The sequence below is a fragment of the Pteropus alecto genome, unplaced genomic scaffold (assembly GCF_000325575.1).
Source record: "Pteropus alecto unplaced genomic scaffold, ASM32557v1 scaffold121, whole genome shotgun sequence".
In the NCBI taxonomy this organism is placed as follows: Eukaryota; Metazoa; Chordata; class Mammalia; order Chiroptera; family Pteropodidae; genus Pteropus; species Pteropus alecto.
In genome coordinates this window covers 4,474,856-4,490,031 of record NW_006434369.1, presented here as the reverse complement: position 1 = coordinate 4,490,031, position 15,176 = coordinate 4,474,856, and the positions used below count along the sequence as shown (strand labels likewise).

General features: G+C 37.3%; 1 protein-coding gene across 3 annotated transcripts; it reads right to left on the bottom strand.

Moving 5' to 3' along the window:
- Positions 1-1,337: 1,337 nt before the first annotated feature.
- Positions 1,338-15,176, bottom strand: TPMT (thiopurine S-methyltransferase). 3 transcript variants are annotated; one of them, XM_006909238.3, is made up of 9 exons: positions 15,109-15,176; positions 12,830-13,012; positions 12,262-12,354; positions 9,381-9,513; positions 6,652-6,704; positions 6,152-6,226; positions 3,307-3,392; positions 1,911-1,955; positions 1,338-1,479 (listed from the first exon to the last, which is right to left on the bottom strand). In XM_006909238.3, exons 2-9 carry the CDS (start codon positions 12,967-12,969, stop codon positions 1,367-1,369), a joined length of 738 nt encoding a protein of 245 aa, XP_006909300.1. In that variant the 5' UTR covers positions 12,970-13,012; positions 15,109-15,176; the 3' UTR covers positions 1,338-1,366. The 3 variants fall into 3 exon arrangements, with proteins under 3 accessions (XP_006909300.1, XP_015442744.1, XP_015442745.1); XM_015587258.2 differs by lacking the exon at positions 6,152-6,226; XM_015587259.2 differs by lacking the exon at positions 15,109-15,176 and having other exon boundaries at positions 12,761-12,842.

The window sequence follows — 15,176 nt, the reverse complement described above, 5'->3', positions numbered from 1 at the left end:
CCCTCAGATCTTTATAGTAGGATGTGGCTGCCTCGCTGCTCCTGGGTTCACTGTTTGATTCACCCATTTTAAGCAGCTAACGTGCTTTTCCTGACTAGATTCTAAAAATCTCTGAAGAGAATCAGACTGGCCCAGCTCAGGTCAGGTGTCCCTTCTTAGACCATTCAAATGGTGACAAAGGTGGAATCAGGTAGTCATGGCTTCTGGAAGCCTGCAGTATGGAGTGGGGGCCGATCTCAGAGAAGTAAGAACCACTGTGAGCTGGAAGACACGCTAAATTAATAGCCTTATATTAGAACAAGACCAGCGCCAGAAAGCACCTAGGGCAGCAGCTCCTAAGCGAAGGCAGAAGAGGCAGGGAGGTCAAAAACTATGAACTCTAAGGAAGTTTTCACAGTGTTCTGCTTATGACGTACTTCTAAGCTATATGTCTATAGCTTTCGTCAATATTCAAGGGGGTCTATAAACTTCCCCACCAATAATCTTTACTCCAGCACACACATACACAATTAACTTATTTTTTTATAACAAGCACACGCCATCCTATTAACACGAGCCAAACAATCTAAATCATTTAGGTATCACGTGGTGTGGTTAGAGAGAAATGTCTGATTTAACAAAATGTGATTACTAATAAAAAACTGAGAAGTTTTGGACCTAAACTTCCATAATAAACAGTCATGAATACAGTTGTAAGTATACTGCATTTCATAAGACTTTGTCATTTAACAAGATTAAGAGAAAAAACTGCCAAACTCAGAAAAAAAATTTATTGCTACAATTTGGGAAAAATATTTGGTTCCATATAGATTGGTTTATTTAGTTTTTAAATTTGGTTCTTGATTCTGTTACATAGAAAATTATATAAGGAGAAAAAAATGTGAAAAGGAGTGCTAGGATTTGAGTATAACATGAGGGTTTCTAGGAAAAGCTAGTATTTTATATAATTTCTTGGATGACTTTCTTTTACCTTGAACCCTATTAAAGTTACATTTCCTCAATGGTTCTAAATTTTATAGGAATGCTAATTTTTCTATGTCTTTAAGTTGTATATGTTGTATTTCTCTTTTATTTTGTAATTATAGAAGCAATATATGCTGATTGTAAAACATTCTAGCAATCTGTTACATAAAACACACAGGTAGAATCTTTCATCCCCATATTTTCCTCTCCAGAGTTAGCTAGCTCAACATTTTAGTGTTTTTTTTTTCCCCTAAAAAGTTATATGCATTTTGAGCAAACATCTATGATGTGACTTATGAAAAATTCTTTTCAAAGGCCATCCATTATATTTTCATATCTTAGCATAATTTTCAATTGCTCAGAATCTCAAAAACTTGATGTTATTTGCTTTTATTTGTCTCATTTACTTTTCTGTAAGTAGATATAACTTTTCAACAAGGTAGTCAATTCCCCAACTTTTATGTCGTTCTTCAAAAACATCAACCTTTTCAAGACATTGACTATTGCATACTGAACCTGAAACAAGAAGAAAAGGTAATAAGTTAAAACTTTATCAAGAATGCAATCAGGATTCTTCTAAAAACATATCAAATGATTTTAAAAACTGCATACTGGAGAATTTTCTTTTCTTGTTAATGAAAATGGGGAAATACTAAGGCATATTTTCTGAACTCTGAATTGTTATTATCACTTGTAACTCTTAAGAGCCAAAACACATATACCATCTCTCTTGAAGACTTCAAATGTCTTCAATATAAGCATACCACTTAGCTAAAAAATTGTATTACAGAGATTTGTCCCTTTCCTAGGATAAAATACTCTTCAATAAAATGGTTTCTGACTTAAATTTTATATACTTCTAGATAGTAGTTAATAGCTTAATAACAGCTCAAAACAGTTTACTGCTGACTTTATTTAAAAAGTCACAGCACACATTTGTAACTTACCAAATAAACTTTTAATTTCAGTATCTGGAACATAAAATGGCGGGCCTAGGTAAAAGAGAAACATAGTGAAGAATAATTTCCATAGATCTAATTCTAAAGAGGAATAAATTCTCAGGGCCCACTTCTCAGCTTATTTCCAATGAGGTAGGCATACCTGTATACAACAACTCAATTATCTCAACAGGTGAAGATGTGACAGGGTCTCCTACCATCTCCTATCAAAGGCTGGCTTTCTGAGGAGATGGCAATATTAGAGGCCCATCTCCTGCTTAGACAAGATGGCTGAGCCAGCCATGAGACTTGAGAACACTGAAATCGGAATGGAGCTAATTAACAAATGCCTTTGGGGTTTCCTTCATCTTCTGGGTATCGATTTTTTACTATTCCTGCACTCACACACATTCTACACGCCTTCCCACTTGGCTAGGGGACACTAACTTTTAAAGGGAACTTAGCTTCTGCCCCTTTCTAGAATTCTCTTCTGAGGTCCACCCCCAGACAGAGCTTGCTATGTTTACTTCCTACAGGCCCTGCCCTAAGCCTCCAGTTCAGGAATGAAATTTAAAACAGATTAGCAGAGCTGGGTCCTGTCCCCATTAATTTCTATTTCCATCTGATTGTCCCAGACTTAACTATGAACACTAGGGGTCATCTTTCAATGAGTTTATAAACTCATTATGTAAATGGTTATAAAACACAGCACTTTTTAAAAAGCTTGATGAAAAATCAAAAAGGGAATTTTTACAAATTAAAAGTCTATGTAGTTTTCAAATCTTCCTGAAAATGAAAGTTCGGCCATGACAAAGGTTAAGCTTTAATGTTCACTCACACTGAAATAAGTCCAGAAAAAAAAAATCACTTTTACAAAATCAAAGATAGTTATAAAAGAATGAAATTGACAAATTATAACATTTCAGAAGTTAAAAAATAGCTATAGTTTCATGACTTTCCTGCATACCTACTACCTCCCCATGCTCATTTCTCACCCCATCCTTTGACGAGGGTAGGTCTGTGTATGTATTCGTAGGCATTGCCCAAATCGTCCCTACCACCATGGATGACACAGATATGCTCTATCCGTAGCAGGGCAACCAAACCTCTTCTTCCTAATCCAGGGCTCATAAGATTTCTCTTTTATATTAGGGCCATTTCTCCCTCTTTTATAGTTTGAGCTATGAATGGTGAAAAAAATGGGAATGGAATATAAAAAACACGTATCGAGTGGAAAGAGAAGATGATGCTTGTAGTTTCTGATTGCCAAAAACAGACTTGTCTTCATGTACATATATAAGCAGTATACTTCTTATGGGATAAATTAGGAGAAAATAGTGCTATCCATGTCATAGAAGTACATCAGGAAACAAGGCAACTAGAAAAAGAAAAACAAAAACTTTACCTGCATGTTTAGCTGGATCATAAGAAAGAACACACAACAGGTAGTGAAACCCTTTTCTCGCCAGGGACAGCATTATGTCTGCATAACTAAAAACAAACACACACACACACACATACACATATAAAAGTATGTGTTACATTTCTCTACAAAGGCAAAATCTGACGGGGATGAGAGGCAGGGAGAGAAACCAGCATTTACTTTCATCTACATTACTGAGTTTAATTATCCTAACAACCCAGTGAAGCCAATTCTCATTCTAAAAGTCAGAAATGGGTTCAGAAAATTACATCGCTTGCCTAAACTGGGAAATACTAAAGATGAGAGTCGGAATGAGGCCTGCTTCCAGAGCCCCTCAGACCAGAAGACTTCACAAAAAGATGAGCAGAGGCTCCTTTGAGTCCAATGTGGTACCCAGAGGCCCATCCACTTTGAACACATACTTCTCGAATGGCCACTCTGCTTCATGGTGCTCTGGGCCGTGGTTCCCAGACTGCACTGGTATCAAAATCCCTTGGGCACTTGCTTAAAGATGCTTGAGCTCCATTCCCACAGGTTAATTCAGTTGACCTACCAAAGGCTGTGGGGCCTGGCACGCTGTAGCTTAACACATATCCTGAGTGGCAGGCACCTCTCCAGGGGCACATGCAAAAGTCTCTTTCCTCTACTAAGCTGGGGAGAGACGAGCCTAACAGGGAAAAGTTCAAGGTAGTTATGATGTTAAAGCTCTGCAAGCATGGCATGAAGCACTAGTGCCACTGGGCCAGTTGTCTGTGGTAGGTGCCTTGGGGAGCAGGCGACACCACTTCTTAGCCATGTCTGATTAGTTCAGAGTGGGGACCTGACCCTAACAGGCTCATAAGTAAGTAGACTGACCAGGAGCCAGGACTGGGCCTGGTACAGAATGATGAGTTGGACCAGTCAATGTACTCCATTAGGAAAATGAATTAAGAGACCCAACGAGGAGTCGCTAGCTAGCTATGGTCATTGCACTGGAAGCTGGAGCTGCTGTGCTGTGTGGTGGGGGGAGCTGAGGAGGCTGAGGGTGGTGAGCAAGTAAGAGATGTGGGAGCAGAAATGGAGTAAGCGGAGACAGCTAAGTGCTCAGGGTAAGAGGACAGAAGAGATGCATGCAGGGAGGTAGAGAGGCCATGAGAGACAGACGGATGGACAGAAATGGACAGACTGTCCAGCTCCAAGGGAGGAGTTCTGGCTCTTGCCACACCCAGGGTACGGTCTGCCGTTAGAGGGAGCTTTGTGACTGTTAGTTTGCTCCCCACTGTCTTGTGGATTTTAACCATACAAACCAAAGCCCCCGGAGGGACTGATCTCAAAAAAGATGAACATCCTTAGAGAGTGGGAAATGCCTACAAAGTTACACATTTAGCAGAATTGAGTTAAGAATACAAATATGGTGTTTTATGAGGACAAAGAGGTCTCAAGTGAATCTCTGAGTAGATAAAGGACACTGATGTCACATGGGAAATGCCAAGCAGACCCTGGAAATGTGATGTGAATACTTGAGAGAAGGAACAGAGCTGGAAGTATAAAAATGATAAGGGCAAATACCATTTGTTCGGCTATTTCCCCAATATCTGGCATAGTATATACTTAGAGAATAGTAGGAACTTAACACGTATTTGTTGAAAGACTGAATGAAAGTAACAGAACTAATGTGTCATTATGGGAGCAAGTATAAGAGAGAAAAGCAAAAGGCTAGGATGGAAATGACAAGTTTTAGGCACATGAGGAAGGTGAGGATTCCAGAAAAGAGATAAAAGAGGTGTGGTGACAGAAAGAGAAGGAAAAACAGGAGTGTGAATTATCACTGAAGGAAAATACATATTAAGGAGATGTGGCATGGCCTAATTAAAAAAAGATAAGGTTTAGCATCAAACCTTACTCATGAAATGGTTTTTAAAAAATTAATTTCATGGATGTGGATGCCAACCTTTTTGCCAGGTGTTAAGAGTTCAATATTTATGTGCCAATTCCAAGTTAGTATATGAATGATATTTGAATTGGAAAATATGTAGGTATGGTCACATTTTTACTCGGTATGCTTTCTCATATTTTAATTTTTTTTCTAATAAGGCTAGGTACAATAAGATCAGTCACTAAAAACATCAATTACAAAAGCGCTAATACAATAGCAGCTAACCTTTATACGGTAATTTAGAGATGACATGGACCGTTCCACACATATCATTTCTTTTAATTCCCATAACAATACTGTAAGTTAGTCTAATGTAAAGATCATTAGTGCAGACTTTGAAGCCAAACTCTCTGGGTTTGAATGTCAGTTCCATAACATACCAGCTATCTAACTTTGGACAAGTAACTTCGTCTAATTGACCTTAGTTTCCTCATCTGTACAATGGGAATGATGTTAGCATACACCTCACAGGGTTGTTTGTGAATCAAATGTGCTGATCCACATAAAGTATTTCAAACAATGCCTGGCACATGGCAAATGTCCAACAAATGTCACCTGGAAATATTAGTGGAGGTGGTGTTAGTAGGAATATTACAATTCTGCAGAGAAGTACACTGAGACTTAAAGAAGGTGAGTTTTTTGATCAAGGTAACACAGCTTGGAAGTGACAGAAGTCACACGTCTTCTACCCAGGTCTCTATGGCCAATTCCTATACTTTTTAAACAAAGATGGTATTGGATTTAGGTCTAATTCCAAATATAAGAAACCACTTCAAATCGGTAGAAGTCTAGCTAATTTTCTGGAATCCAAAAAAAGTACAGCATACTAAGCTAAACGGGCTACAAAAAAAAAAAAAGAAAGAAAGAAAGAAAAAGAAAAGCCAATATAATTAAAGAACCCAAATTACTAACCATTTACGATCACCTGGGTTAATAGCAACTAATGATCCTCTATCCCAAATCCTGTCAAATTTTCCAATATTTGCTCTATCAGAAAGAAAAAGAAAAAAATACATTTTATGTAAAAATCAAATCTCTAACAAGTCAATGTTCCCCACAGCGCATGCTGGTTCTTCACCAGGTGTTACAGACCCAAATGTGAAGGTGACATCATCTTGCTCTCCCTTCCTTTCTTTACCTAGGATTATAATAATGTTTTCCATAGTTTGGAAGCTATCCAAGGACAAAAATATTGGGGAGGCTAGGATGTGTTCAGTGACTGCTGGCCTCCCTAATTTTTTTGTCAGACATGTAGGCTGTGGTAAAAATAACTGCAGAACAGACTCAAATAAATGAATGCTTCGTGGGTGCTACTGCAAGTAGATGGGAGTGATGAAAGACCCTGCTCCCACCTGCAGCACTGCCAGCAAGCACGCAAGTTTTTATAGTGCAGAGGTCGTGTTCAGTCTTACCTGGGAAGATCAAAAAGGTTGCAACAGTACAAAGAAATGTTCCCCAAAGAACTCTGTAATAAAAAAGTCAAGGAAAAAAAATTCTACTTAATTAGGAGATACTTGAGTAGTGAAGGAAAGAAAAGAGGGGCAAAGCAGAGGTGACAGAGAATAACTAAACTCAAAGGATATAATTTTATTGTAATTTTTTACCTGAAAATAAAATTTTACTGACAATAATTTTTTAATGGTGCTGTATTTTTTTTTTTAAATCCTGTTCTTTTAGATCAACTCAAAAGAGGAAAATCATGGAGGTTAACCCTGAAGATCAGCTGGCTATTACTCATTTCAGAGCCTGTTAAATTTTAGCGATGTTTATTTTCGCAGGGTCCTAATTTTGACTCTGCTAAAGATAAGTAACTACACAGGTGAATCAATTACCAAGCAGGCGGATAAAGGTCGGATATTTTAAGTTATTCATGAAAAATACAGTTGGGCTGACTTCCCCTTTTCTTTCTTTAATTCACTTGGCTAACGGGCATTTATTTCCTGAGCACCTTATGGACAGGGCTGTCCTGGTTCTAGAGAGTGGATATGCATTTAACAGTCTCTGATCACAGTGGAGACAGCCTGGTGGAGCAGAGAGTCATGGGTGCAGAGAAACATTACATTGCGAAATAGCCTGTTCTGGTTGTGTGCCCAAGAACTATGGGAAAAGGGGACAGAGCAGGGAACTGCTTGCGAGCACTGGGAAAGGCCAAAGAGGCAGCCTCTGAAAGGGTATTGATGCATCTGCGAACATTACAGGGGGTATGGTGGCTGGGGGTGCAGTCCAGGGGGAGTAACTTGACATGGATCCCATCACATCCAGGGGATGTGAGATGGGTGGGGGATTGGGGTGGGTGGGTCAGGTGAAACTATTGGATTTTGTTCTGAAATGAGGCACTAACAGAGGTTTACAAATAAGAGGACGGAATGTCTTTGAAGACCAGTCTGGAAGCACCTTGAGGGCTGGGCCTGGAGGCAGGGAGAATAGTCAGTAAATCTTAATTTTGGCTGCAGATTGGAATGACTAGAGAGCTTTAAATAGGACTAATACCAGGCCCCTACCTAGAGATTCTGATTTAATTAGCCTAGGGTGAGACCTCAGACTGGGAATATTAAAAGATCCACAGATGATTTCAAATGTTCTACCAGGGCTGAGAACCATTGCTCCAAGAAGAATCTGGAAGCAGGACTAGCCTCTTGAACTGGGTAACCTTTTGAGATTCTTAGATGATTGAAAATGAGGTGGGAGGAAGCTGTAAAATAAAGTACTATCAAGCTTCCTACTGACCTGAGCAATTAATTTTAGTATTTAGAAAAGAGTACTTTGTGAGAGACTGCATGTACAGACAATAGGCAGACCATGTACAACAAGAGAACTTGGACCCATAACCTCAGCAGCAACCATCCTGGGGAGCCAAACCACAGCCTCTATAGGATGTGGTCAACGACTCCCTAATAATTACCACCCTCCCCCTCCTCCACTCAAGACCAACCAGCAAAAGCCAAATACATTCCCCAAACCAATCACATAGGATGCTCCCCTCTAGTAGGCCCCCTTCCAGTCTCCAGTCAGGACTTACCTGAAGCCTTTGTGTTTTTCACTATAAAGCTCTCTCACTCCCCTGCCTGCCTTTGAGCCTCTGCCAATCACATGTGACGGATGCTCTCTGAATAAACAGCCTCTGTTTATTCTCACTTGGGTGTCCTTTGTTTATTTCCACACTATTACCCAAAGGTAGTATAGCAGTTCCAGTGGATCATTCTGGTCATAGGATGACAACTCCCAAATCTACCATTTTCAACCCAAACGCTACCCTGTGCTTTGGAGATATAAAACCATTTGCTAGTTACAGTTTCACCATTCCATGGGGCTCTTCAATTTGCTTCTTATTTATTCTCTGCCATCCAATCACTCATCTGAACTAGAAATGTGAACTCATCATCCCCTCGATCCCTCAGTTAATTACTAAATCCTCCCAGTTTGACATCCTAGGTTGCTTTAACCTACCTGTTCCTCTAAGCACCCCTATCACTCTCTTATTTCAGGCCTTCAAGATCTCTTTCCTGAACCACTGCTCACAGCCTCCTACCTGGTCTGTCAGAAAGTTCCTTCCCTACAACGTTATGTCCCTAAAGCCACAAGGATCTTTTGTTTCAAAAAAAAATCTGGCTGTGTCATGTTCTCTCTTAAAACTTTGCTGTGCAGGCAGAAGTACCAGCTTCACGGGGTATCTGAGACCATGGACCTGACGCAGGTCTGTCAGTCATCATGCTTCAGGAAGCTCTCCCAGTGTTCCCTTAATACCCTGTGTCACTACACTTAGTTCTGTATATAACAATCAGCTTTCTTTTTTCTTTTCTCTCTTAAATGAAGTGATTCTTTCCAGCAGAAACTGTTTTCATCTCTTCAATGTCTGATGCAGAGTGTGACACAAGACAGGTTTTCAGAAATGCCTGTGCGCAAATAAAAATTAACACAAAACCAAACCGAAAACATGAGTACAGATAGGCTTTGTCCTCGGCTTTTATATATTTGTCCACACCTAGCTATCATCCATCTTTTTAAGCTCTGGCCTCTTACACTATATAATGTCTAAGTGAATCTTATACATACTTTTAGCGTATCCTCACTTACTCGTGCTGAGAAAAACTTTTTTTGTGTGTGGAGGGGTACGAAAATAATGAACAAAAACAAAACAAACCTTGAATACTTTGGCTCCAGGAATTTCCATGATTGGTTCTTCTGAGTAAGAAAGATTCTGTTCTGTAAAAAATTCCCGTATCCCAAGCTCACTGATTTCCACACCAACTACACTGTGTCCTCGGTCTGCAAACCTGTATAGAACCATATATTTACAATTAAATTTCATTTCAAATATAGTATTATATAAAAGGATATATACCGATAAGCATATATTTTCCTCAATTTTAAGGGTTTTATAGGGTTTCACAGAACATGTAGGTCTCTAGAAAGTGAATCTATATATTCTCGAAACACATTATATGGAATTATGAAAAACCGATTTATATGATTTTAAGAAAAATTTTTAAAATTTATAAAATTAGACCTTAATATGTAAATTTACTACAAATGGATCTGGTTAAAAGAGTTTTTAACTCAAAAACATCCTATAGATTAGACATGCTTTTTGATATCTCCACATCAGCTCTGTCCATTAAAACTTTGTGAGGATGAAAGTGCCTATACCTGTGCTGTCCAATCCAGCAGCCACGAACCATATTGGCTATTGAGCACTTAAGATGTAGCTAGTGTGATTTAAACTTAAATAGCCACATGTGGCTAGTAACCACTGTACTGGAGCACATGGCTTTAGAACACTAGCATCCATTTTGATAATATTCTTAAGATTTTCATTTACTTACAATGCATACTATGCAGAAACTTATTTAATTACCATATATAAGTCATTTGTATTTTCCTGGTAAGTTTTATAATTACAGAATTCATAGACTTAAGGTCTTGGACTCCAGAGAAAACAGTATCAGTGGCACAAAAATCTAGGCACAGTATTGATTTTACGTCGAATTAAATAAACATAGTTCTGCTATGATGCAATATAGGCCTACCTAAAAAATCACTGTACTCTGCAAAATCATGCAATAAAAATTAGAGCTCGTGAAGAACATAAGGGTTGGAAAACAACCTGAAAAACTTTTTCACAATGGAATATTATTCAGCCATAAAAAAGAATGAAATGTTGCCATTTGCAACAACATAGATGAACTTTGAGGGCATTATGCTAAGAGAAATAAGTCAGAAGAGACAGACAAATACCCTATGATCTCACTTAGGTAGAATCTAAAAAAAAAAAAAAGAACAAACTCATAGATATATAGAACAGATTGATGGTTGCCAGAGGCTGGGGTTGGCAGGTGAGCAAAATGGGTGAAGGGAGTCAAAAAGTACAACTTCCAATTATAAAATAAATTAGTCATGGGCATGTAATGTAGAGTATGGTGACTGTAGTCAATAATACTGTATTGCATATTTGAAAGCTGCTAAGAGAGTAGATCTTAAAAGTCCTCATCAGAAGAAAAAAAATTTAAAATATGTATTGTGACATGTTAACTACTTATTACAGTGATCATTTTGCAATATATACAAATATCAAATCATTATGTTATATACCTGAAACTAACACGATGATGTATGTCAACTCTACCTTAATTTAAAAATAATGTAAAAAAAGTTGTTACACATTTGCCATACTTTATCTCTGTGAATTAGGATTTCCTCAATAATACAAAACTTAAAAAAAATTAGAAATAAACTGAATAAGTATTACATAAAAAAAAAACTTTGTCAGTGCCAACATTAAAAAGACAGGAACCTAACAGAAATAAATGGTGGCACAGTTTTACATGTTAAATGGTTATAATATACAAAAATACTACAACATGGTACTTTACCTTGAGAAAGAACTGATGTTTACTCATAGAAATAGGCATTGGAAGGGCTACAGCTTTCAAGTAATTGTGAAGTGATGCACAGAGAATTACTGGGAATCTAGTAGAAAGTCCTAATGCTGGCTGTGAATGGGAGTGACTCACAGCACATAGGGTGAACTGTGATATCTGGGAGAGGTCTGAGGTATGTGCATGTGTGCTTTTTGTCTATTCATACCCAGCTTAGTTCCACTGGGCATAGTTATCCGCTTTTACCTCCTGTTTCTTGCAGGCTAAGCAGATAAGAAATTCATGTCATGCTCAAATTATTTCCTAATATATCAATGGAGTTAGAATGAAATTCGAATTTTCAAAACAAGAGATAGAGCAGAACCGACTGTACCTATTACTCACACAAGACTACACACTTTCAATGTTGTCAGAGCATTAACTGTTTATAGTTCTAATATAAACATATTAATAACTTGTCTTCGATATTTCCTAGACGGTTTGTAAGTTAGCAAAAAGGAAATATTTTTTATTTTCCGTACAGTTTTTGAAGTTACAAAATGTAAACAAAAAGGTTATGTAAACCAGCTGTGTGGATTTTTATTTCCATTCGACATATGGAAAATCGAAGCACAGCCTACTATAAACTAGTATAAGCTGGATTACATTGAAATATATCGCCCTTAAAAAAAAAAACCTAAGAAAATGTCTTAAACATTTTATTTTAATGCTTTGGGGTCTCGGTTCATAGATTATTCCGATATACATATATATAGACCTCAAAATATAAATGTTACATAAATGAAAAATCTTCTAATATAATAACTTATATGCAATTACAATTGACCTTAGACCCAAAATATTTAAACAATCACATTTAATTGGCTGGTTCATCATGCCACTTCCTAATCTTGTCTCAAAACCTGTGCTAGAGTTAGACTGTTATCACTTATGACATGACAATAAGACTTAATATTTTTCTTGCAGGTAGTTTCCAAAGTAATTCTTCTTTCTCATTCAGTAAGTTGCTTAAAGTCTAAGAATATAGTTTAAATGTTCTCAATTTCATGGCCACACTAGAATCTTAAACTATAGCAGCTAGTTCACAAATGCTCTCAGCTACAAGTATTTATCATCAAGAAAGTGTTAATGCTTATCTGCTCATACCATTTCATCTCAACTGCTTTTCCACAAAGAGGAAAAAATACCCTCAATCCACTCTCGTCTTTAAGGAAAGTATCCAAATGCTTCTTTAATAGCCTAAGGAGAAAAAAAAATTTTTTTTTGCTTCAATTAGCCCACTGCACAGAGGAAAGGATGACAATTGTGTGATGCTAAGTACTTTTCATGCATTATCACTTACTATTATTAACTTTACAAAGTAGATAACATTATTATAATCTCATTTACACATGAAAAAACAGGAAGGTTAAGTAACTTGCTCAGTCATATACCTAGATGCTATAGGGGCTTTTAAAAAAAAAGCTATATTTCATAAATCTAAGATGCTTTCAACTGTACATCACACCATTATCTATACTCCATGGGAAGAGATAACACTGCCAATTCACTTGACATGCCACAGATGCAGTATGATTTCAGAGATGCTAAAATCTGAAAAACTAAAAATGTACATCTTAAAATTGGTCACATAATGTGTACCTACATTTTTATTTCTATTTCCAAAGTCGATTTCTGATAGAGCATTTCTCTGTATATACCAAACATTTCTTACTGGTGTCCTTGCTCTTGATGAAATGTAATTTTGCGGTCCACCCACTTTTCTTGCCATTCTTCCAGAGTTAGTACTTGGTTTTTCTGTACCTCAGTATTGTGGTGCTCTTCAATGTCAAGTAAAGTTCTTGTATCATCCATAGTTTTGTAGATACCTTTGTCTCACAAGCAGATGTCTCCAATACTTAAATGGAAAATATTTGCAATATTGACATTTAAAGGCATTGCAATTATGTTTAGGCATGAAATAAAAATCATTATCCTTGGCAGCATGACTTTTTAAAAATATTTCAACATCCAAGACAAAGCATATAAAAAAAAATCACTTTTCAGTGAGTCTGATGGTAGAGGCATAGCTCATATTACATGTTAGGAAAGATCTTTATTTATTTTTTTATTAAATGTATTATTTTTAATATGAAATTATATAGGTTTCAAGTGTACAATTCAATAATATGTCCTATGTATATTGCATTGTGTTTACCACCAGAAGTTAAATTTCCTTCCATCACCAAGAAAGATCTTTAAATTGAATTATACCTTAACATTAAAGTAAAAGGGTTTGATGTTTAAAAAAAAGAGAGAGAAAAAAACAAAACAGGTATTCCACACTTAACTTTTGTAAGCTTAGAATTTTTTCTAGCAATCACTCTTTAAAAAAAATTGTTTTTAATGTTTACTTATTTTTATCAATGTTATAACACATAATTTAAAGAATTCAACAGTTATGAAAATAACAATCCCCATTCCCAAATGAGAGAGGCAACCATCTTTAATTCTTTTAGCTGAGTTTTGAAACCTAACTCTAGATTTCAAAATAACATGCTTATTTTGTATCTTCTTGATTTTTCATTTCTAGGTAGCTTCTAGAGATGAACATTTAGCTCTCTTTCAACTTCCCAACACGCATACATACCCTTCTCATTTTTCCTATCCTTTCGAGAGACATAGCAGATTTTTGATTAAATAAGTAGAGTACACTATTAGTGTGAGTCAGTAAATACCACTTACAACTAAATCATGGAGAATTCTACGATTACTTTTCCTTTGCTATACAACTTTTTTATTGGGTAGATAATAATTGTCTTGCTTTTCCATTTATGAAATTTCTATGTAGTAGCTTGGATTATACTAGCATGCTATTATTGATGGGTTGAATTTAATAAGTTATTCATGAAAACAGTAAACATTGCATGAAAGTGAATATTTCAGGAAAGGTCCTTCTTTTGCAAAATTTGGCATCAGTGTGCTTAGGATTTAAGGAGAAGTCACGTCCTTGGAGTTGGGAATAAAAATTCACATCTCAGCAAACATTTGTTAACAAATAGCGTTTGCAAGGCCCTGATGACATCAAGAGGTGACTCTCAGAGTTTTCTGAGAGGTCAGGGGCAAGTACCTGGTTATGTTTTGTTCAGAAAAGCAAAAGAAGAGTTGCCGGTTTTCCATCTCCATTTTCAGCCAGAATTTTTGAAGCCTAGGCTTGAGCCTTCATTAAGCAGTTCCTTACTTAAAGGAGAAGCATTATTTTATCATAGAGGCAGGGCAATCTGGAATTATACAACTCTGTCCCTCTAGGACAACTTGAAATATAACACTACCATGACTATAATAGCTTAATCACTTCTTAGATGTTCTAGTAGCTTCTTAACTTGCCCATCTCTTTTCCTGAAGAAATAAAGTTTCTTTCTATAAGAAGATAAAAGTGCAAATTATAAGAATCGGGAAAGGCAAGCTTCACTATCATTCCTACCCATACACGGAAATAGAAGATGTGATAGTTTGTGGTCGTTCAAGTCCTCCGGGGGCGGGACCCCGTCTGGTTTCCTCCCCCACCTTTTCAAAAAACACGCTTCTGCTTTAGATTTATTTTTAAACTTTGCTAAATTGAAGAATAACTTCCCTGAAGTGCACAAATTTTGAGTACGGCTCATTGATTTTTATATCGGCATACACCTGTGTAACCACCAAGGCACACAATATTTACAGCACCCGAGTGTTCTCCACTTCCCAGCCCCCACTGAATCGCACACTATTCCGGCAGGTACTTCTCTTTTCTTAAAAACCACTAATACACAATGCTTTGGTTTCACTTTAAGTCGTGGAATAACGAGGTCATTATTCCCAGTTCCCACTCTGCTCTCTCAACCCCATTTTAGGGCGCGGATTGTTGGGCTGTTCATGCTTGTTACGCTGCCCTATTCAGGAATGCTATTACAGGCTCACACTTAGCAAATCCTTGCATTTCTTGCTCGAATCCTCTCTCCGCGTCAGGGAGCTTACCTCGCTCGCCGACCGCTGCGTACAGCTGGCTCAGTATGGGGCCATGCGCCCCCACCTCCTCCCGGCGC